Consider the following 23,468-nt stretch of genomic DNA (forward strand, 5'->3'; position numbering starts at 1 on the left):
TGTGGAAAAGGACTTTGTGTAGCTAAGAGACTGTAAAGTAAGTTTATTTAGGTACAGGTACACGTAAATATAGTTACACAAATTATCATAGTAACGTAAATTACCTAGGATACCCCCCACCCCAAAAAAAAAGTCAGTGACATTTCATTGGACATAAATAAGTTTATTCAGGTATACAGTTACATAGATTATCATAAATAGCAGCATGTGTAGAGAAGCTAGGATATATAACCCAGAGGAGACTTCGCCACAAGTGGTTTCATGAATCCTAATAAAACCACTTAGCGAAACGTCTCTTATAATAAATGTCTTGAACTATACTCCCCTCAAGGAAGGTTCCTTGATATTGGTGAGGGGCTCTTGATTTAGGGAATTGGATCTGTACTCCAGTTCCCCGAATTAAGCCTGAATGCCTTCTACATCCCCCCCCCAGGCGCTGTATAATCCTCCGGGTTTAGCGCTTCCCCCTTGATTATAATAATAATAATGTATAATCCTCCGGGTTTAGCGCTTCCCCCTTGATTATAATAATAATAATAATGTATAATCCTCCGGGTTTAGCACTTCCCCCTTGATCATAACAATAATAATAATGTATAATCCTCCGGGTTTAGCGCTTCCCCCTTGATTATAATAATAATAATTGAACTATACTGGAGTGTCTTCTTCCACAGTGTTATTATCACCACAACAGTGACAACCATTGGGTTATTCTAGGTTCTCTACACATATGCTGCTATGTATGATAATCTATGTAACTGTATACCTGATAAACTTACTTGACTTCTGGACTGCATCAATTATTCACTGGCTTTCATACATGTAAAATTTTTAACGTTTACTAGAAAAAAAATAAATACCAGTAAATCTATAAAATTTCTCGTAATATTTTAACGGATAAAATATTTAAATAATAGTATTGTGTGTCAATAAATTAATATTTTAAATAATATTGGTTAACATTGAATGTTGAGTGTTGTATGTAAACAAAGATGGCGAACGTTACCAGCCTCGTGCAGGGCTTTAAAGGTATTTTGTCCTACTCGCATGTATCCTACATAATTATTTACAATGCTGGTGCGTCTGATATTAACCTTGTCAACGGATAACCACAAGTGGTTTAAAAGGATGCGAGAACAATCACCAGGACATCTTAGGAAACGTTTCGGCTGTGGGATCTTGATCACTTAACCTTCTTAGGGTTACGAATAGCAGTATATATATGGGCATAAAGTGATATGTAAATGACTGGTACTAGCAAAGTATTTGTGACTCCCGTTTATTAGAGAGTTTAGAAGCTTGTTTTTAACTTTTCCTTCAGTGCTCTACTTGCTCAATCTGTCCAGTCTGACAGTGCCACCCAGTGCTGTTGCTGGGGTTGGTGTCGCCCCATGAAATCCAAGGTCGGGGGGATGTGGGGGAGTAAACTCCAGTTAGGTCACTACTGCATGACCAGTGATGTGGGGGAGTAAACTCCAGTTAGGTCACTACTGCATGACCAGTGATGTGGGGGAGTAAACTCCAGTTAGGTCACTACTGCATGACCAGTGATGTGGGGGAGTAAACTCCAGTTAGGTCACTACTGCATGACCAGTGATGTGGGGGAGTAAACTCCAGTTAGGTCACTACTGCATGACCAGTGATGTGGGGGAGTAAACTCCAGTTAGGTCACTACTGCATGACCAGTGATGTGGGGGAGTAAACTCCAGTTAGGTCACTACTGCATGACCAGTGATGTGGGGGAGTAAACTCCAGTTAGGTCACTACTGCATGACCAGTGATGTGGGGGAGTAAACTCCAGTTAGGTCACTACTGCATGACCAATGACTAATGTTTAGCAATGAGAAAGTTTAAGGGCCATAAACTGAGCAGAATACGTACTTCTCAACTTTATTAATGATAAATAATCGTAGTACTATTAAGGAAACATAAACTCAAATACCACTTTGAGTACAGGCAACAGATCCTACATTTATCTTCAGCAATGCAAAAAAAAAAAAAAAATAAAGAAAAACATTGCAATAGAAGAGAAACACTAGTTCCAAATTAACCTTGAGTACAGGTAACATCTCAGTGAATCTGATCTTACATTTCCTTGCCTTCAATCCTGCAAAATCATCTATCACATCATCAAAATCAATGATTTTCCACATATAGGTCTATTTGTACTCTGTAATCATATAAGAGGCTTTATAGAAATGAAGAATTTTTCTTTTATGTTGCTGCAGCACTGTTTTTGGCATTAGTGTCACCTTCTTTAGAGGCTCTATGGTGTCACCCCTTGATGGTGTCACCTGGGGCTGCCTGAGTGACACCTTTAATTCAAACAAATGATTTGTTAACCCAAACTGATTTACTACTCTGTGGCCACCTCTTTTTGCCCTTGTGCTCACTTTCGCACATTATACCTCTTTCTCTACTGTCTCCATCCTTGTCATGCAGCACCGAAAAGTCCATATGGATTTAGTGCTTATCATAGTTATGAATACAAGCTATGGTATAGGAATCAGTGTGATGGTGATAACGATGTATATATAAAAATCAAGATATTTCAGGAAAATTTTGTTAGGTGTGTTCAGTATTGTAAGGTATTTACTATTAATATGCCATCCCTGCAGCCTCAATTATATATAATTTTTTTTATAGCTTGTAGCAGTATAAATGATTGATTGTTGTACTATTTTACTGTGTTGAGATTCATGTAGCCAGACTGCAATGCTGGTTGCCCTTAGATTTTCAGGTTAAACTTTAGCTTTTCATCATCCCTCTAAAACAACATTATTTACCTTTCAGTTGTGGGACTCAAATTTTGTGAGGAGAGTAAAGGAGTTCATCAGTTATTATGGAAGAAGCACACAGTTCGTATTCACAGTGAATGCAAGCCTCCTGACAGAACTCTTTTTGTTGTAAACGTTCCACCCTATTGCACAGAGGTGAGTTATTCAAAGGAGAGATGAGTTTACACCTTTCCCATACGTTTTTTTTGTTATATTTGTTTCTGTATGTTAAATATGTTTGTGAATGCTTAAAATAATTTATGTGCCAACTTTTTTTGTAGCCTGGAAGGGATAAAAATTAAGACGTGTTCCATGAAGCATTATGTACTGATTGTGTCTCACGAGGACATAACCAAAAGTTCTTTGCAGCATGAACGTATCACATGACCACATATTGAACACACTGGACTCTTGCATAGTAATATCATGGAGAGGCACCGAGTGCCACTCTTTGGGGATTGTCGGTCCAGCATTGTTGGATAAATACTCCTGTCATTAAAGAAAACATCACTGTCATTTTTTATTGCTTCTTCAGTGCCCTAACATTTTTTTTTTTTTTTTGAGTGTCCCACTTTTAATAAATGCTGATTTACAATATAACTTATTAACTGAAACTGATTTACTGCACCAACTAAGACTTTCAGCCTTCAGTTCACCCTCCAGTCTTTCACTGTCTAATATTACTCCTTTGTCATGTAGTGATGAATGGTTCTCATAGATTTAGTGCTTTCTTTGTATAGTATTACTGTATATGTTGTAGCTGTGGCAAAAAAAGACTGTGCTTATAATTGCTTGTTCACTTAAAATAAGATTAATTTTACTTTTAAGGATTGCTGATTTTTGAAATCTGAAAATAATGTTGGTTTGATTATGTTGCTTTTCATGCCTGCCTTGTATTTACTTGCTTTAGTTGTTATATAAAATTAATAAACAAATCCTCGTGTAAAGAGTTGACAGATTGTTTAGATTGTTTCAGATATAATAAGGTCAGTTGTTATAGAGAAATTGTGTTTTCTTTATGCCATTCTTCACATTTGAGCACCTTCAAGTAGAGAGGGAGGGTATCCTTAAGTTTTCTTGATCTCTGGAATTGGAACTACCCTGTTCCCTGAGTCAAGCTATATTATCTCCCATTTTGCAAGCACTGTATGACTCCTATGGGTTTAGTATTTCCCCCTTGAATGTAAAAGTATTGATGATTGTCTCCCATTCCACAAGCACAGTATGATCTCTGTGGGTGTAGCACTTCCCCATCATTATAATAATAATCCACATTTGACACTTGAGCAATATGATATTTGTAGCTCTTATTTATTTGCAGGAGGCATTCCAACGGTTATTTTCAGAATATGGAAAAGTTCAGAATGTATATTTTCACAAAAAACCCACCTCAGGTCCACCACAGTCAGCAAAGTACCCACACTTCTCCATCGTGACACCTGTCCTGGTAAGTATCCAGCACTGCAGTAAATAAAGAATTTGTAACTAAGGATAATTTTCTTGTAACCTATTTGTTTGTTCATTTATTTGCCATGCACTGTTAGTAATTCCTCAGAAAGCATTATTTTGGCTCCATGCTCCATGTGTAAATCTTTAAAGTAAATAGAGCAGTAATATTTTTTGTCACTAAATGTGTTTGACTTATATCCTGTCCTGTTAAATTTCAGCATATACTGTACATTAATTTATTTTATATTAAAAGTAATTTGTAACTTGCTATCTGAGTTTAATTTAAAGTTTGTTTTATCTTGTACATAACCAATTTTTTTTTTTAAACACTTCGGCCATTTCCCACTGAAGCAGGGTGTCCCAAAAAGAAAGAAAAAACTTTAATCATCATTCAACACTTTCACCATCACTCTCACATAATCACTGTCTTTGCAGAGGTGCTCAGACACAACAGATTTTATAGCTAAAAAATCCAAACTGCCTAATTCTTTATTGAAATAGAAGCAGTCTTATGATTTATGTGTTTATGTTTTAATTGAATGCTCTGTAATCCATATTTTCAGGGTTTTAAAGTGGCTTATATCGTATTTACTCATTCATCTGCTGTCAAAAAAGCCATGGCAGTACCGCCCTCCACTGTCCTGGTGTTATCAACAAAGGAACACCCAGTGCTAACGGGAGTAAAGAGTAAGTACAATATTGGTGACCATCATTTTGTTCTTCAGATAATATTACAGTCACAAGTAATACATCTAGGTAGTAGGTTGGTAGACAACAATCACTCAGGGAGATACTACCACACTCCCAACTGAGTGTAAAATGGAAGCCTGTACGTAATTGCTTTACACGATGGTAGGATTGCTGGTCTCTTTTTTTTCTGTCTCATAAACATGCAAGATTTCAGGTACATCTTGCTACTTCTACTTACACTTAGGTCACACTGCACCTGCATGTACAAGCAAATATATACACACCCCTCTGTGTTTTCTTGTATTTTCTTACTAGTTATTGTTCTGGTTTATTTCCTCTTATCTCCATGGGAAAGTGGAACAGAATTCTTCCTCTGTAAGTTATGCATGTTGTAAGAGGTGACTAAAATGCCAGGAGCAAGGGGCTAGTAACCCCTTCTCCTGTATATATTACTAAAGTTAAAAAGAGAAACTTTTGTTTTTTTCTTTTTGGGCCACCCTGCTTCAGTGGGTTATGTCTGATTTGTTGAAAGAAGTAATACACACAAATTAGTAATGAAACTAGACTTCAGTGCAGTCTTGACCATTGTCATATGAGTGAAACATCATCTGGTTTTCATTTCCACTGGGCTAGTAGTGAATTCTTGCCACCATTTTTAACATTTTTTTTTCCAACTTTGTCAGGTGGAATACAGCCTCTCCTCACTTAGTGACATAGTACTCATTTACCAACCTCTTGAACTTACGACCAGCACTCCAACCAGTATGGAAACCTAAATAATGTACGTATATTAGAGCTGATTTCCTCTTATTCTGTTTATTACAGTATATAGTACACTACTGTATAAACATTTAAAAATATACTAGAAATGTTATAGACGGTGCAAAGGTGATATTAAAAAATTATCTAAAAATGGTTGACACAGACCCACTACCAGCATAGTATGCTTCTCGCTTAACCCTTTGGGGGTCGCCAGGGTTGCCAAAATTTAAAAAAAAAAAATTATTTTATAATTATTATCACACTGGCCGATTTCCACCAAGGCAGGGTGGCCCGAAAAAGAAAAACTTTCACCATCATTCACTCCATCACTGTCTTGCCAGAAGGGTGCTTTACACTACAGTTTTTAAACTGCAACATTAACACCCCTCCTTCAGAGTGCAGGCACTGTACTTCCCATCTCCAGGACTCAAGTCCGGCCTGCCGGTTTCCCTGAATCCCTTCATAAATGTTACTTTGCTCACACTCCAACAGCACGTCAAGTATTAAAAACCATTTGTCTCCATTCACTCCTATCAAACACGCTCACGCATGCCTGCTGGAAGTCCAAGCCCCTCGCACACAAAACCTCCTTTACCCCCTCCCTCCAACCCTTCCTAGGCCGACCCCTACCCCGCCTTCCTTCCACTACAGACTGATACACTCTTGAAGTTATTCTGTTTCGCTCCATTCTCTCTACATGTCCGAACCACCTCAACAACCCTTCCTCAGCCCTCTGGACAACAGTTTTGGTAATCCCGCACCTCCTCCTAACTTCCAAACTACGAATTCTCTGCATTATATTCACACCACACATTGCCCTCAGACATGACATCTCCACTGCCTCCAGCCTTCTCCTCGCTGCAACATTCATCACCCATGCTTCACACCCATATAAGAGCGTTGGTAAAACTATACTCTCATACATTCCCCTCTTTGCCTCCAAGGACAAAGTTCTCTGTCTCCACAGACTCCTAAGTGCACCACTCACTCTTTTTCCCTCATCAATTCTATGATTCACCTCATCTTTCATAGACCCATCCGCTGACACGTCCACTCCCAAATATCTGAATACGTTCACCTCCTCCATACTCTCTCCCTCCAATCTGATATTCAATCTTTCATCACCTAATCTTTTTGTTATCCTCATAACCTTACTCTTTCCTGTATTCACCTTTAATTTTCTTCTTTTGCACACCCTACCAAATTCATCCACCAATCTCTGCAACTTCTCTTCAGAATCTCCCAAGAGCACAGTGTCATCAGCAAAGAGCAGCTGTGACAACTCCCACTTTGTGTGTGATTCTTTATCTTTTAACTCCACTCCTCTTGCCAAGACCCTCGCATTTACTTCTCTTACAACCCCATCTATAAATATATTAAACAACCACGGTGACATCACACATCCTTGTCTAAGGCCTACTTTTACTGGGAAAAAATTTCCCTCTTTCCTACATACTCTAACTTGAGCCTCACTATCCTCGTAAAAACTCTTCACTGCTTTCAGTAACCTACCTCCTACACCATACACTTGCAACATCTGCCACATTGCCCCCCTATCCACCCTGTCATACGCCTTTTCCAAATCCATAAATGCCACAAAGACCTCTTTAGCCTTATCTAAATACTGTTCACTTATATGTTTCACTGTAAACACCTGGTCCACACACCCCCTACCTTTCCTAAAGCCTCCTTGTTCATCTGCTATCCTATTCTCCGTCTTACTCTTAATTCTTTCAATTATAACTCTACCATACACTTTACCAGGTACACTCAACAGACTTATCCCCCTATAATTTTTGCACTCTCTTTTATCCCCTTTGCCTTTATACAAAGGAACTATGCATGCTCTCTGCCAATCCCTAGGTACCTTACCCTCTTCCATACATTTATTAAATAATTACACCAACCACTCCAAAACTATATCCCCACCTGCTTTTAACATTTCTATCTTTATCCCATCAATCCCGGCTGCCTTACCCCCTTTCATTTTACCTACTGCCTCACGAACTTCCCCCACACTCACAACTGGCTCTTCCTCACTCCTACAAGATGTTATTCCTCCTTGCCCTATACACGAAATCACAGCTTCCCTATCTTCATCAACATTTAACAATTCCTCAAAATATTCCTTCCATCTTCCCAATACCTCTAACTCTCCATTTAATAACTCTCCTCTCCTATTTTTAACTGACAAATCCATTTGTTCTCTAGGCTTTCTTAACTTGTTAATCTCACTCCAAAACTTTTTCTTATTTTCAACAAAATTTGTTGATAACATCTCACCCACTCTCTCATTTGCTCTCTTTTTACATTGCTTCACCACTCTCTTAACTTCTCTCTTTTTCTCCATATACTCTTCCCTCCTTGCATCACTTCTACTTTGTAAAAACTTCTCATATGCTAACTTTTTCTCCCTTACTACTCTCTTTACATCATCATTCCACCAATCGCTCCTCTTCCCTCCTGCACCCACTTTCCTGTAACCACAAACTTCTGCTGAACACTCTAACACTACATTTTTAAACCTACCCCATACCTCTTCGACCCCATTGCCTATGCTCTCATTAGCCCATCTATCCTCCAATAGCTGTTTATATCTTACCCTAACTGCCTCCTCTTTTAGTTTATAAACCTTCACCTCTCTCTTCCCTGATGCTTCTATTCTCCTTGTATCCCATCTACCTTTTACTCTCAGTGTAGCTACAACTAGAAAGTGATCTGATATATCTGTGGCCCCTCTATAAACATGTACATCCTGAAGTCTACTCACAGTCTTTTATCTACCAATACATAATCCAACAAACTACTGTCATTTCGCCCTACATCATATCGTGTATACTTATTTATCCTCTTTTTCTTAAAATATGTATTACCTATAACTAAACCCCTTTCTATACAAAGTTCAATCAAAGGGCTCCCATTATCATTTACACCTGGCACCCCAAACTTACCTACCACACCCTCTCTAAAAGTTTCTCCTACTTTAGCATTCAAGTCCCCTACCACAATTACTCTCTCACTTGGTTCAAAGGCTCCTATACATTCACTTAACATCTCCCAAACTCTCTCTCTCTCCTCTGCATTCCTCTCTTCTCCAGGTGCATACACGCTTATTATGACCCACTTCTCGCATCCAACCTTTACTTTAATCCACATAATTCTTGAATTTACACATTCATATTCTCTTTTCTCCTTCCATAACTGATCATTTAACATTACTGCTACCCCTTCCTTTGCTCTAACTCTCTCAGATACTCCAGATTTAATCCCATTTATTTCCCCCCACTGAAACTCTCCTACCCCCTTCAGCTTTGTTTCGCTTAGGGCCAGGACATCCAACTTCTTTTCATTCATAACATCAGCAATCATCTGTTTCTTGTCATCCGCACTACATCCACGCACATTTAAGCAACCCAGTTTTATAAAGTTTTTCTTCTTCTCTTTTTTAGTAATTGTATACAGGAGAAGGGGTTACTAGCCCATTGCTCCCGGCATTTTAGTCGCCTCATACGACACGCATGGCTTACGGAGGAAAGATTCTTTTCCACTTCCCCATGGACAATAGAAGAAATAAAAAAGAACAAGAGCTATTTAGAAAAAGGAGAAAAACCTAGATGTATGTATATATATATATGCATGTGTGTGTCTGTGAAGTGTGACCAAAGTGTAAGTAGGAGTAGCAAGATATCCCTGTTATCTTAGCGTGTTTATGAGACAGAAAAAGAAACCAGCAATCCTACCATCATGCAAAACAGTTACAGGTTTTTGTTTCACAGTCATCTGGCAGGACGGTAGTACTTCCCTGGGTGGTTGCTGTCTACCAACCTACTACCTACTTTCCTGTATTCACCTTTAATTTTCTTCTTTTGCACACCCTACCAAATTCATCCACCAATCTCTGCAGCTTCTCTTCAGAATCTCCCAAGAGCACAGTGTCATCAGCAAAGAGCAGCTGTGACAACTCCCACCCTGTGTGTGATTCTTTATCTTTTAACTCCACGCCTCTTGCCAAGACCCTCGCATTTACTTCTCTTACAACCCCATCTATAAATATATTAAACAACCACGGTGACATCACACATCCTTGTCTAAGGCCTACTTTTACTGGGAAAAAATTTCCCTCTTTTCTACATACTCTAACTTGAGCCTCACTATCCTCGTAAAAACTCTTCACTGCTTTCAGTAACCTACCTCCTACACCATACACTTGCAACATCTGCCACATTGCCCCCCTATCCACCCTGTCATACGCCTTTTCCAAATCCATAAATGCCACAAAGACCTCTTTAGCCTTATCTAAATACTGTTCACTTATATGTTTCACTGTAAACACCTGGTCCACACACCCCCTACCTTTCCTAAAGCCTCCTTGTTCATCTGCTATCCTATTCTCCGTCTTACTCTTAATTCTTCCAATTATAACTCTACCATACACTTTACCAGGTACACTCAACAGACTTATCCCCCTATAATTTTTGCACTCTCTTTTATCCCCTTTGCCTTTATACAAAGGAACTATGCATGCTCTCTGCCAATCCCTAGGTACCTTACCCTCTTCCATACATTTATTAAATAATTGCACCAACCACTCCAAAACTATATCCCCACCTGCTTTTAACATTTCTATCTTTATCCCATCAATCCCGGCTGCCTTACCCCCTTTCATTTTACCTACTGCCTCACGAACTTCCCCCACACTCACAACTGGCTCTTCCTCACTCCTACAAGATGTTATTCCTCCTTGCCCTATACACGAAATCACAGCTTCCCTATCTTCATCAACATTTAACAATTCCTCAAAATATTCCCTCCATCTTCCCAATACCTCTAACTCTCCATTTAATAACTCTCCTCTCCTATTTTTAACTGACAAATCCATTTGTTCTCTAGGCTTCCTTAACTTGTTAATCTCACTCCAAAACTTTTTCTTATTTTCAACAAAATTTGTTGATAACAGCTCACCCACTCTCTCATTTGCTCTCTTTTTACATTGCTTCACCACTCTCTTAACCTCTCTCTTTTTCTCCATATACTCTTCCCTCCTTGCATCACTTCTACTTTGTAAAAACTTCTCATATGCTAACTTTTTCTCCCTTACTACTCTCTTTACATCATCATTCCACCAATCGCTCCTCTTCCCTCCTGCACCCACTTTCCTGTAACCACAAACTTCTGCTGAACACTCTAACACTACATTTTTAAACCTACCCCATTCCTCTTCGACCCCATTGCCTATGCTCTCATTAGCCCATCTATCCTCCAATAGCTGTTTATATCTTACCCTAACTGCCTCCTCTTTTAGCTTATAAACCTTCACCTCTCTCTTCCCTGATGCTTCTATTCTCCTTGTATCCCATCTACCTTTTACTCTCAGTGTAGCTACAACTAGAAAGTGATCTGATATATCTGTGGCCCCTCGATAGACATGTACATCCTGAAGTCTACTCAACAGTCTTTTATCTACTAATACATAATCCAACAAACTACTGTCATTTCGCCCTACATCATATCGTGTATACTTATTTATCCTCTTTTTCTTAAAATATGTATTACCTATAACTAAACCCCTTTCTATACAAAGTTCAATCAAAGGGCTCCCATTATCATTTACACCTGGCACCCCAAACTTACCTACCACACCCTCTCTAAAAGTTTCTCCTACTTTAGCATTCAGGTCCCCTACCACAATTACTCTCTCACTTGGTTCAAAGGCTCCTATACATTCACTTAACATCTCCCAAAATCTCTCTCTCTCCTCTGCATTCCTCTCTTCTCCAGGTGCATACACGCTTATTATGACCCACTTCTCGCATCCAACCTTTACTTTAATTTTTCCTTATGAAAAGATAGAGAATCTTTTCCCAATCATAATGACACCAAAAGTATGAAATTTGATGGAAAACTTACGGAATTATGCTCTCGTGATGTTAGCGGTCTCGACGATGTTTACGCATTGGAGATTTTACCCACTTTGAGCCCTATTTTCGGCCAATTCCAGTGTACTAGTCAACAAAAATCATAACTATTTCGCTAGGACTCCATTTTTTCTATCGAATGAGTACAAGAAACCGCCCATTTACCGATTTCAGCTATGCAATAAAGTGGTCAGAATTTAGCAATTTTGCCAATTTCACACAAATTTCAAAAGATGCCAATTTCCAAATAGGGTCCAGAATAAACAAGAAAGACATTCCTGGCACTAAAATAACATTTCCTCTGTTCATTAGTCACGTCCCCAGGCCCCTCTTCCATTTCTTTTGCTTTCCACTTTGATTTTTTATTCTCACAAAAAAAAAAAATAAGATTTACTGTTATGCAGACTACTGCATTAGTGTAGAAATGGTATAAATAATATTGGCGCACTTGTGAAAGAATGTTAGACTCACTAGTTGATGTGTATTGGATGCTTAGCATGATTTGTTTACTTTTGAACTTTGGTAAAAATCAAACATTTCTGCTACTTTGAGCTCAATTTCAAGGTAGTTTTCATTGTAAAAGCAGTCAAAATCATCTCAATTTTTGTAATATGTCTTCCATTCTATACAATGAGACCAGGAAAATTAGAATACAACAATAAATACCATATGAAAATACAGTGCAAAGTCGCTGTTTTAAACCAAAAACACAGTCAAAGTTTTTTTTTTCTCATTACTCACTGTGTGCTGCAGGATTTTCTTTATACTGCGCACACTGACCACATAGACCCATTCTTTCATATGTAGGCCTACCAGCTTTCTGTTGCTGGATTTGAGGGCGCTAGAATTTATGCGTACTAGTACATGTACGTCAAAAACCCTGGAGCGTAAGCCGTACTAGTATGGCCGAAACCCCAAAAGGGTTAACAACTAATTCGCTTACCAACCTACTTTTAGGAATGGAGCCCTGTCAATAAGTGAGGAGAGGCTGTATACAGTGGACCCCCGGTTAATGATATTTTTTCATTCCAGAAGTATGTTCAGGTGCCAGTACTGACCGAATTTGTTCCCATAAGGAATATTGTGAAGTAGATTAGTCCATTTCAGACCCCCAAACATACACATACAAACGCACTTACATAATTGGTCGCATTGGGAGGTGATCGTTAAGCAGGGGTCCACTGTACTTTTAATGTTGATAAGGTAAACCCAGTACAGTACAATATATATGTATCAATCATTAGAACCAGTTTTTCTTAATTCCTAAATAGTCTTGGTACTGTAGTTAATAGCAGCAGCTTTCTTTGTGTATTTTTCTCCAACTCGGCAACTTGCTGTTGTTTTCACCAACTTAGTAATTCATTGTTTCTCAGCATAGCATATATAATTTGTGTATATAAGGTCTTTAGTGCTGAGTTAAATGTAGGAGAAATAGTAATTTTTTTTTTCTACTATGTAGCAGTCTCTCTTAATCAGTGTACAATATAATTTATACAGTCGGGCGCCGTTGTATAGCGCTTTGCTTTATGGCGATTTGCAAATACGGACATGTAAAATTATAACCAAAAATTTGTTTATATGGCTCCCTGATTCACTATTACTGTGTCTGTGCACCACTATCTTTACATCCCCTGTGATGTTTGTAAACTTTCCAAAATTTCAAGTGTTTTAAAGTTATTGCATATTTTATATATGCAATAACTTTACTTTACTTTTATATATGCAATAACTTTACTTTACTTTTATATATGCAATAACTTTACTTTGTACTTATGTGTACCTGTACCTAAATAAACTTACACACTGTGCTAACATGCAGGCACACATTAAAATCACTAAGAGTCTCACTAGTGTTATAAACACAATAATAATAATGATAATAATCACTCTGGGGCACTTTAAATGTCATATATTACATTATTATAGACATTTTCATTAATTTATCTATATTTTTTAAAAATTATATAAGAAACATACTATAAATCATATAAACATAATGCATACAACCATAGTAGAACAAATTAACATAAACATGAAATGTGGGAGCCGGGCTGCTTGTAGGAGTGATGGCAAGAATTCCATTTTTTCTAGTCCAACACCAGATAAGCTGTGTATGGTACAGTATTACTGGGGAAACTCTAGAAAAATATTCCTTTCACATGCCTTCATTCATAGCATCATTCACTCTAAAAATGGCGTGTTTCATGAGAATGGGAGTGTTGCTGTTATGTATTCTACTGCAGTATCATGAAGACAACTTGTACATAATATAAAGTATTTGTATTATTGGGAAAACACTTCACAATCATATGCATAATGTGAAATGAATGCATATCAACAGCCAGTGGACACAAGTGAATTACGTGTAAATCCAACTGCCTACCCACAACACTGACACCATAAGATGCATTTATAGAGCACCCTCCCCACAGTATTTTATATTAATAATAATTTTTATTTCTACAAGTGAATGTGGGCGTGTTGCCGTGTGCTCAGCATCTCTCGGTTCCGTCTAAAAACTTTCCAAATTTTTTCAGTGTTTTAAAGTTACTACATATATTATGTATACAGTAGGTCTCCTGTTCCAAGGACCTGCCATGGATGCTGAAACTGCAGATAATAGCAAACCCTGTATATAAGTATGCACTGTACATACCTATTATAAAATTTAATTGACTAATTATGCACAGTCAGTGAAACTGATAATTCTCCACTTATTGGCTATAATTTATCAATTAAGCTTTATAATAGGTATGTTTTCATTGTTGAAAGAAGAGATACCTATTATAAAGTTTAATTGATAAATTATGCACAGTAAGTGGAGAATTATCACTTTTTCACTGATGATAAGCACTTCACTGCTTCTCTTAATCTTTGAAGAACTTCCATCACTACTTTTACACCTTAAGGTCATTATTAAGCAAATTAAAGGTTACTTTTGGGCTATGAAACTGCAGATACCAGACCTGCAGATGTGGGGATCCTACTGTACTATTTTTTGTTATGATGGCATCTAAGGAGAAAGTGTTGAAGGAAATTAAAAGTGCTACACTAGTGAACACTAAAGTTATAATATATGATAGTGTAAAAATGTTATCTGGCATTTATAGAGATTTAACCCTTTCAGGGTCCAAGGCCCAAATCTGGAGTCATGCACCAGTGTCCAAGAATTTTCAAAAAAAAAAATTGTTATTTTTTCTTATGAAATCGTAGAGAATCTTTTTGTGAAGGTAATAAAACAAAAAGTACGAAATTTGGTGGAAAATTGACGAAATTATGCTCTAGCGAATTTTGATGTGTCAGCGATATTTACGAATCGGCAATTTTGCCGACTTTGACTCCCATTTTAGGCCAATTACATTATTCCAATCAACCAAATTCTTAGCTATTTCACTAGTATTACTTCTATTCTATCGATTGAGCACAAGAAATCGCCAAGTCAACTGTTTCAACTACAAAATAAAGTGATTGGAAATTGTTAATTTGGCCAATTTAACACAAAGTTCAAAATATTCCAATTTCAAAATAGGCTCCAGAATAAACAATGCAGGTATTCCTGGCACTAAACTAACATTTCCTCTGTTCATTAGTTATGTTTTGAGGCTTTACAAATAAATTCAATTTTGATTTTTTATTCACATAATGAAATTTTATTCACACCAAAAAATAGAAGATTTACTGTTATGCAATACTGTAATAATTGTATAAATATCATCACCATATTTGTGAATGTATATTAGACCCACCAGCTGACGTGTATTAGACGTGTGAGGTCGTTTGTTTACTCTTGAATATCGGCAAAAATTTAACATTTCTGCTACTTTGAGCTCAGTTTCAAGCCATTTCCAGTGCTAAAACCAATCAAAATCATCTCTATTTCTGTAATATGTCTTCCATTCTATCAAATGAGACCAAGAAATCGCAAATACAACTATAAAAAACATACGAAAAAACACTGCAAAGTTGCTGTTTTAATCGAAAAATCATGATTTCATTTTTTTTCTCTCATTATACACAGTGTGCTGCAGGATCTGTTTTATGTGGTGCACACATACCACATAGATGTATTCTCTCATATCTAGGCCCAAATGTACCACTCACAGTTTATCAGAGTGAGCTGAGCTCATGGCGTAGATCTACGGTTTGGACCCTGAACGTAAAGCCGTAGATCTACGGGACGGACCCTGAAAGGGTTAAAAATGAAAATAATGGTGATTCGCTTTATGGCATTATCCTGGAACCTAACCTGCCATATAAACAGGGCCTTCATGTAATCTATCTCTTAGGTTTTTCTACTCTTAAACAATGCTGTATTGTAGGATAATTTTTTTTTCCAGAATGGCATCAGCAGTACAATCAGCAGTTCATCAGCAGAATAACACTGAACAAAGAAATAAAGGCTCTGATCTCGGAATATGATAAGAAAAAAGAACAAGAACAAGCAGCTAGCAAGCAGGAGCCAGACAATGAAGGCTGGGTCACAGTTACTTCAGTGTGAGTACTCATGTGATGTTTTCTTCAAGGCACAATAAATGTTCATCTTGGATTTCAAAAACAGCTGGGTTTTTTTTAACCATTAAAATCAAATCAAATGCTAGTTGGAGATAATTACAAAAAACGTGTTTCACCTTGTTAACAGTTTTTGAAGTTACATTAATACTATGTAAAGATATTTTGATGAGTATTTTTTAAATACAATTTACAGAAAAATCAGTTGCCATCCCCACGAGTCCTTTGGGGCAGGGCAGATGGCAGACCAGAGGCCTAGCTTCTCCCTATGAGCCCCGTGAGGGCAGGGACTGTGGCTAGGCCTGGGGACAGTTGGTCCCAAAGATGAGGGGGTACATGTACCTCCTCCCATGGGAGACTTAGGTCTCGAGATACTCCCCAGACAGGGAGCCAAGGCCGGGTCACCACTATTGGAAAAGACCCCTGGCTGGGAGAGTACCGGCGAATAAAAAAAAAAAAAAGTTTAGGACACTAGTGAATAAATTTTTTTATAGCTATCCTTACAAAGTGAAATACTCAGATCTTGCTTATACTCTTATCATTAAAAAAAAAAAAACTTTTCTTAAGCCTTCTGTTTATAATTTTGTAACTATATTTTAAACAATATTATTTTTATTATATAGTAATTCAACCTAATATATTGATGACTTAATTTAAAAAATTATCTAAATGTTTATGAAACTAGTTTGGTCCAACAGATAGATGTCTGTCTATCATGTTTTTAAATATACAGTGGTACCTCGGGATATGAGCAGCTCAAAACTCGAGCAATTATGCAAGTGTATTTATGTAAATGCTTTTGTAAGTGTATTTTTGGGGGTCTGAAACGAATTAATCTGATTTACATTATTCCTTAAGGGAACAAATTCGTTCTGTATCGGCACTCGAACAGCCTTCTGGAATGAAAAAAATTCATATCCCGAGGTACCACTGTACAGTGGTAAAAGTGGTAAAAGAAGTGCATAATTTATTTAAAGAGTAGTATAGTATCTAATAAAAAATGTGTAAATGCACTGTACGGTTTGTACATCACTTCATTTAAAATTTGACGTATGAAATTTCTGGTACAATTCTTCATTTAAGGATTACTATCTAATAACTATTTTTCCATTAGGAAGAAGAAAAAAACACACATGAAAAAGATAGATGAACTAAAAAACAAGAAGAATAAAAAGAAAAAGAAGAAGCATCAATTAGTTAATTTTTACACCTTCCAGCACAGGCAAACCAAGATAGATCGTAAGTGCCACAAGGTTTTTTTTTTTTTATTTTAAATAATTTTTTCCTTCTTTAACAGCCATAATGTATTCATTTTATGCATGATAAATTTGCGACGATACTCCAGCTCCTAAGTAATCATTTTTATATTTCATTGGTTCCTGATGTGACAAGTTCCAACAAGTTTTCCATAATGTTTTCTCTGTGTATCTAGTTTTCATATACTATTCATATAATGCTAATCCTCAATAGTTCTTTGGAAAAATTTATTAAAATATAGTGGACTGTCAGTTAACATGAAACCTGATAACATTTGATTGCACTAATGCAGTTGTAAAATTTCAGTTTTATTAACCAGTTTACAAGGTGGCATAAATGTAGGAGAAAATGTGGCATGTGTCAGGTTGTTTCCTGTCTTGCAGTGAGCCTATGAGGGGGATGGGCATCATAATGTACACAACCTTCCTTGCCTCCCTGTTGGTATACATCCAATATGTACGTGGTCTGTGTTAGTAATTTTTTTTTTTTCCCAACAAGTCGGTCATCTCCCACCGAGGCAGGGTGACCCAAAAAAGAAAGAAAATCCCCAAAAAGAAAATACTTTCATCATCATTCAACACTTTCACCACACTCACATATTATCTCTGTTTTTGCAGAGGTGCTCAAAACACAACAGTTTTGAAGCATACACATATAAAGATACACAACATATCCCTCTAAACTGCCAATATCCCAAACCCCTCCTTTAAAGTGCAGGCATTGTACTTCCCATTTCCAGGACTCAAGTCCGACTATATGAAAATAACCGGTTTCCCTGAATCCCTTCACTAAATATTACCCTGCTCACACTCCAACAGATCGTCAGGTCCCAAGTACCATTTGTCTCCATTCACTCCTATCTAACACGCTCACGCACGCTTGCTGGAAGTCCAAGCCCCTCGCCCACAAAACCTCCTTTACCCCCTCTCTTCAACCCTTTCGAGGACGACCCCTACCCCGCCTTCCTTCCCCTATAGATTTATATGCTTTCCATGTCATTCTACTTTGATCCATTCTCTCTAAATGACCAAACTTATTTTTTATCTTTTCATTATTCCATCTCGTCTTGATGGTAACCATAGCACCCAACAGGAATAAGAGTGGTTCTGGAAGTGTAAATAGAAGCATGAGCGTAAAAGTCTTGGTGCTTTGAGGAAAATTGAGATATTTGATAAGCTTAACCCTTTCAGGGTCCGTCCCGTAGATCTACGGCTTTACGTTCAGGGTCCAAACCGTAGATCTACGTCATGAGCTCAGCTCACTCTGATAAACTGTGAGTGGTAAATTTGGGCCTAGATATGAGAGAATACATCTATGTGGTATGTGTGCACCACATAAAACAAATCCTGCAGCACACTGTGTATAATGAGAGAAAAAAAACTGAGACCGTGATTTTCGATTAAAACAGCGACTTTGCAGTGTTTTCTCGTATGTTTTTTATAGTTGTATTTGTGATTTCTTGGTCTCATTTGATAGAATGGAAGACATACCACAGAAATAGAGATAATTTTGATTGGTGTTAGCACTGGAAATGGCTTGAAACTGAGCTCAAAGTGGCGGAAATGTTAAATTTTTGCCGATGTTCAAGAGTAAACAAACGACCTCACACGTCTTATACACGCCAGCTGGTGGGTCTAATATACATTCACAAATGTGGTGATGATATTTATACAATTATTACAATATTGCATAACAGTAAATCTTCTATTTTTTGGTGTGAATAAAAATTCATTATGTGAATAAAAATTCAAAATGGAATTTATTTGTAAAGCCTCAAAACATAACTAATGAACAGAGGAAATGTTAGTTTAGTGCCAGGAATACCTACATTGTTTATTCTGGACCCTATTTTGAAATTGGAATATTTTGAACTTTGTGTTAAATTGGCCAAATTACCAATTTCCGGTCACTTTATTTTGTAGTTGAAATGGTTGACTTGGCGATTTCTTGTGCTCAATCGATAGAATAGAAGTAATACTAGTGAAATAGCTAGGAATTTGGTCGACTGGAATAATGTAATTGGCCTAAAATGGGAGTCAAAGTCGGCAAAATCGCCGATTCGTAAATATCGTTGACACATCAAAATTCACGAGAGCATAATTTCGTCAATTTTCCATCAAATTTCGTACTTTTTGTTTTATTACTTTCACAAAAAGATTCTCTACCATTTCATAAGAAAAAATAACAATTTTTTTTTTTTTAAATTCTTGGACACTGGGGCACCACTTCAGATTTTGGCCTTGGACCCTGAAAGGGTTAAGGTTGATACACGTGATGGTGATGGCATGAGCCTGTGGCTTGAATAAGGCATCAATTTGCACATTTAGAAAAAGTGAGGTAAAGATGCAAGCTTGTGCAAAGAATAACCCGGGTTATGACCTTAAAAGAGTGACAAATAAGTCATAACAGCTATATAATATGGAAAGTTATTGAGTGAGTGAACTGATCAAAAAACCAAGAAAGATTCACCATTTAAGTCATCTTAAAGGAAAAAAACCTTAAGAGTACATACTATAAAACAGTGCATGATGAGGAAGAAGAGCTGCACAACTGCTTATTTAATAAAGTTGGTTAAACAATTTCAAATTATGCAGTCAGTTGCATAATATTAAATTTCCTGGCAGAAGTGCTTCTGTTGACTACACTCCTGCAGGGAATTTTCCTGCTGAATTACAGGAAATGATTTCTTAGGGGTGGCTGGGAGCCACACCAAGTGTTTAATGCTAATAACAACAGTCTTATTTTCATATAGTCAGACTTGAGTCCTGGAAATGGGAAGTAGAATGCCTGCACTTTAAAGGAGGGGTTTGGGATATTGGCAGTTTGGAGGGATATGTTGTGTATCTTTATATGTGTATGCTTCTAGACTGTTGTATTCTGAGCACCTCTGCAAAAACAGTGATAATGTGCGAGTGTGGTGAAAGTGTTGAATGATGATGAAAGTATTTTCTTTTTGGAGATTTTCTTTCTTTTTTTGGGTCACCCTGCCTCGGTGGGAGACGGCCGACTTGTTAAAAAAAAAAAACAAAAAAAAAACAACAGTCTTTGGAAGGTACAGATAAAACCACATTACTAGTTATTTGGAGGTCAAACCAGTCAGTATGGATGACAGATAAATTATTTTTTGACTGGTTTAAGCATTATTTTATTCCTCCTCCAGCACTCAAATCCAGCAAACTGGTTTCTCTGAATCCCTTCATAATGTTACTTTGCTCGCACTCCAACGGCATGTCAAATCATAAAAATCATTTGTCTCCACTTGCTTCTATCTAACACACTTACACATACACACTTGCAGGAAGTCCAAGCCCTGAACAGTCATCATTGAATTTTCTTTCTTTCAACACACCGGCCGTATCCCACCAAGGCAGGGTGGCCCAAAAAGAAAAACTAAAGTTTCTCTTTTAAATTTAGTAATTTATACGGGAGAAGGGGTTACTAGCCCCTTGCTCCCGGCATTTTAGTCGCCTCTTACAACACGCATGGCTTACGGAGGAAGAATTCTGTTCCACTTCCCCATGGAGATAAGAGGAAATAAACAAGAACAAGAACTAGAAAGAAAATAGAAGAATACCCAGAGGGGTGTGTGTATATATATGCTTGTACATGTATGTGTAGTGTGACCTAAGTGCAAGTAGAAGTAGCAAGACATAACTGAAATCTTGCATGTTTATGAGACAGACAAAAGACACCAGCAATCCTACCATCTTGTAAAACAGTTACAGGTTTTTGTTGTACACTCACTTGGCAGGACGGTAGTACCTCCCTGGGTGGTTGCTGTTTACCAACCTACTACCTAGGTCATCATTGAAATATCCAATTTTTTTTTCTGACATTGTGACTTACTCATGCCCAGATTTCTTTTTATTCTGGCCATTATTTCTTAGAAATATCAATATTAATCAGATTAGAGTGATATATTATAGAGATGTTGTCTCATAAATACAACATGAATCTGGAAATGAAAAAAAAATCATAAATACTTACACTTTATTGTGGTTTCTACTTTTGTGGAGAAAGAGTGGGGATGATTTTTTTTTTATTTTCCCAAAGAGATGGAGGAAAAGATAACAAAGGATTCTGTAGAAAGCACAGTATGGTATAGAGGGGCTGTAGCTGCCAAGTCAAAGATATATTGCCTGGAAGAGGATCTAAGGGAGAAAGAAGGGAACTGGAAGAGATAAAGGAATGGTGGAATGCAACAGGGGTAGGGTCTCTAGGAGCATAACCTCCAGATTTATAGGCACATCTGTACACGTGAATTTGTGAATGTTTATTTTGTATTAAATTTTTATTATTATTATTATAATTACTATTATTATTTTGATTATTCTGATTTCATTACTTAAAAGCAACTTTATGGAGTTTGAGAAGTTTCTGCATGAATCTTCATAGAATATTGTAAATACATTTTTTTTTTTTTTTTTTTTTTTTTTTTTTTTTTTTTTTTTTTTTTGGAAGAAGAAGAAGAAGAAGAATTGTGAGATCTTGGTATTCTTTTTGGAAGTTCTACATAAATCATATTTTAGTCTTTATAGTACAGTGAGACCACTAATTTTATATTTTGTAATTTCTAGAGCTTGCTCAGCTACGGAAGAAATTTGAGGAGGACAAGAGGAGGATAAACTTAATGAAGGAATCCAGAAAGTTCCGGCCATATTAATAACTCCATTGCAAGAATCACATTGAAAAGTTAATAAATATTCTGCCTGTGGTTTAATAATAAAGTTACAAAAAAGAGGTTTAAATTTAAACAAAGAATTGTTTTAATCTCTGTGACTGCCTCAAACTAAACATTTTATGGTAAATTGCTCCTATTCATCTTTGCAATAGTATTTAAAAATTCTTATGATAATATTTTGTAAATAAAAAATAAAGTTACATTGATTTAACTATTGTGAAATGTGTTTAAACCAAAATCTCATGATGTGAATAATTTAAGTTGAATTAATAGGCTGCTAGTTAATCTATGAATTTATATTGAGTGATTTTTACTGTAAATCAATGCAGTATTTATAAATCTTTTATTTTTTTCAATGTACATAATAATGTTGCATTTGTTTTCAATGCAGATATTTAATTAGTTATGACACTTCTAATTCAGTATTTACAAAATTTATAGTTCTTAGATTTTTAAAAGCTGACCCATACAAATTGTGAAATTTTGAAAGATCAAGTAAATTTAAGGTCCAGAAGTGGCTAGCATCATACCCTCAGATTATGGGCAGCTCTGCCTATCCCTCTTCGGGGGCCCTTGGCGGGGGTAAAGGGGCTTTTGGTCTGGGGGTTTTGGGGCCTGTGGTCCCCTTCCTCAGAGGGGCCTCTCCCCCAAAATCCCCTTTCCCTTTCTCCCCCCCCCTTTTCCTTTCCCCCCTCCTCCCCCCACCCCTCCTTTTTGCCTTCCTTTTTTTTTTTTTTTTTTTTTTTTTTTCCCACAGGACGCTGGTTCCTAGGTGGGAAAAAGGGTACCAGGGTCCACCCCATTCCGTTGGGGTTCTTGGTGGTGGCGGGGGTTTCGTGGAATCGGGTTTTTGGGGGTTTCCCCTTTTCCCCCCGGTTGATGGGGGGTTTTGGGGTCCCCGGGGGGCGGGGGTTCTCCAAACCACCTTCCCAGGGTGGGGGCCCGGGAAGGTATGCTTTGTGGCGGTTCCCTGGCCCCCCTTTTTTTCCCCCCGGGGGGTGTTTTGGGCCGTTTGGTTTTCCCCCGGATTCCCCGGTTTTACCCCGGGGGTGGGGGGTAGGGGTTTCCATTGAAATCTGCACTCTTGCGGTGCTGAGGTCCTCTTGGGGCGGGGGGAATTTCTCCCCTTTTTCCCTTCCTGGGAACTATCCCCCCCGGGCCCCCCTTTTTATTTTTTTTTATTTTTTTTTTTCTTTTTTTTTTTCTTAAAAAAAAAAAAAATTAAAATATGGCACCCCAAACCCCCAAAACCCTACTCCCGGGGCCCCCTTCTTGATCCGCCCCCCGTTCTCCCCCCTTGGTTTTTGGCCCCTCTTGGACCCCCTCGTCTGTACCTCTTGGGTGCTGTTTCCCCCCCGCTTCGGGTACAAAACCTCGACTGATTTTTTGATTTATCGGCCTTTTTGCTCCTCTGACTCGTTTCCCGGC

The 23,468-nt window shown here is 37.5% G+C and overlaps 1 protein-coding gene across 1 annotated transcript; it reads left to right on the forward strand.

Moving 5' to 3' along the window:
* The first annotated feature begins 975 nt into the window (after window positions 1–975).
* Window positions 976–22,251, forward strand: LOC128699418 (ribosomal RNA-processing protein 7 homolog A). The gene is made up of 7 exons (XM_053792111.2): window positions 976–1,029; window positions 2,794–2,933; window positions 4,099–4,224; window positions 4,790–4,913; window positions 15,931–16,087; window positions 17,217–17,341; window positions 21,937–22,251. The coding sequence occupies exons 1-7, from the start codon at window positions 993–995 to the stop codon at window positions 22,020–22,022; spliced, it is 795 nt and encodes a 264-aa protein (XP_053648086.2). The 5' UTR covers window positions 976–992; the 3' UTR covers window positions 22,023–22,251.
* The last annotated feature ends 1,217 nt before the right edge of the window (window positions 22,252–23,468 follow it).

Source organism: Cherax quadricarinatus, chromosome 61, assembly GCF_038502225.1.
Source record: "Cherax quadricarinatus isolate ZL_2023a chromosome 61, ASM3850222v1, whole genome shotgun sequence".
In the NCBI taxonomy this organism is placed as follows: Eukaryota; Metazoa; Arthropoda; class Malacostraca; order Decapoda; family Parastacidae; genus Cherax; species Cherax quadricarinatus.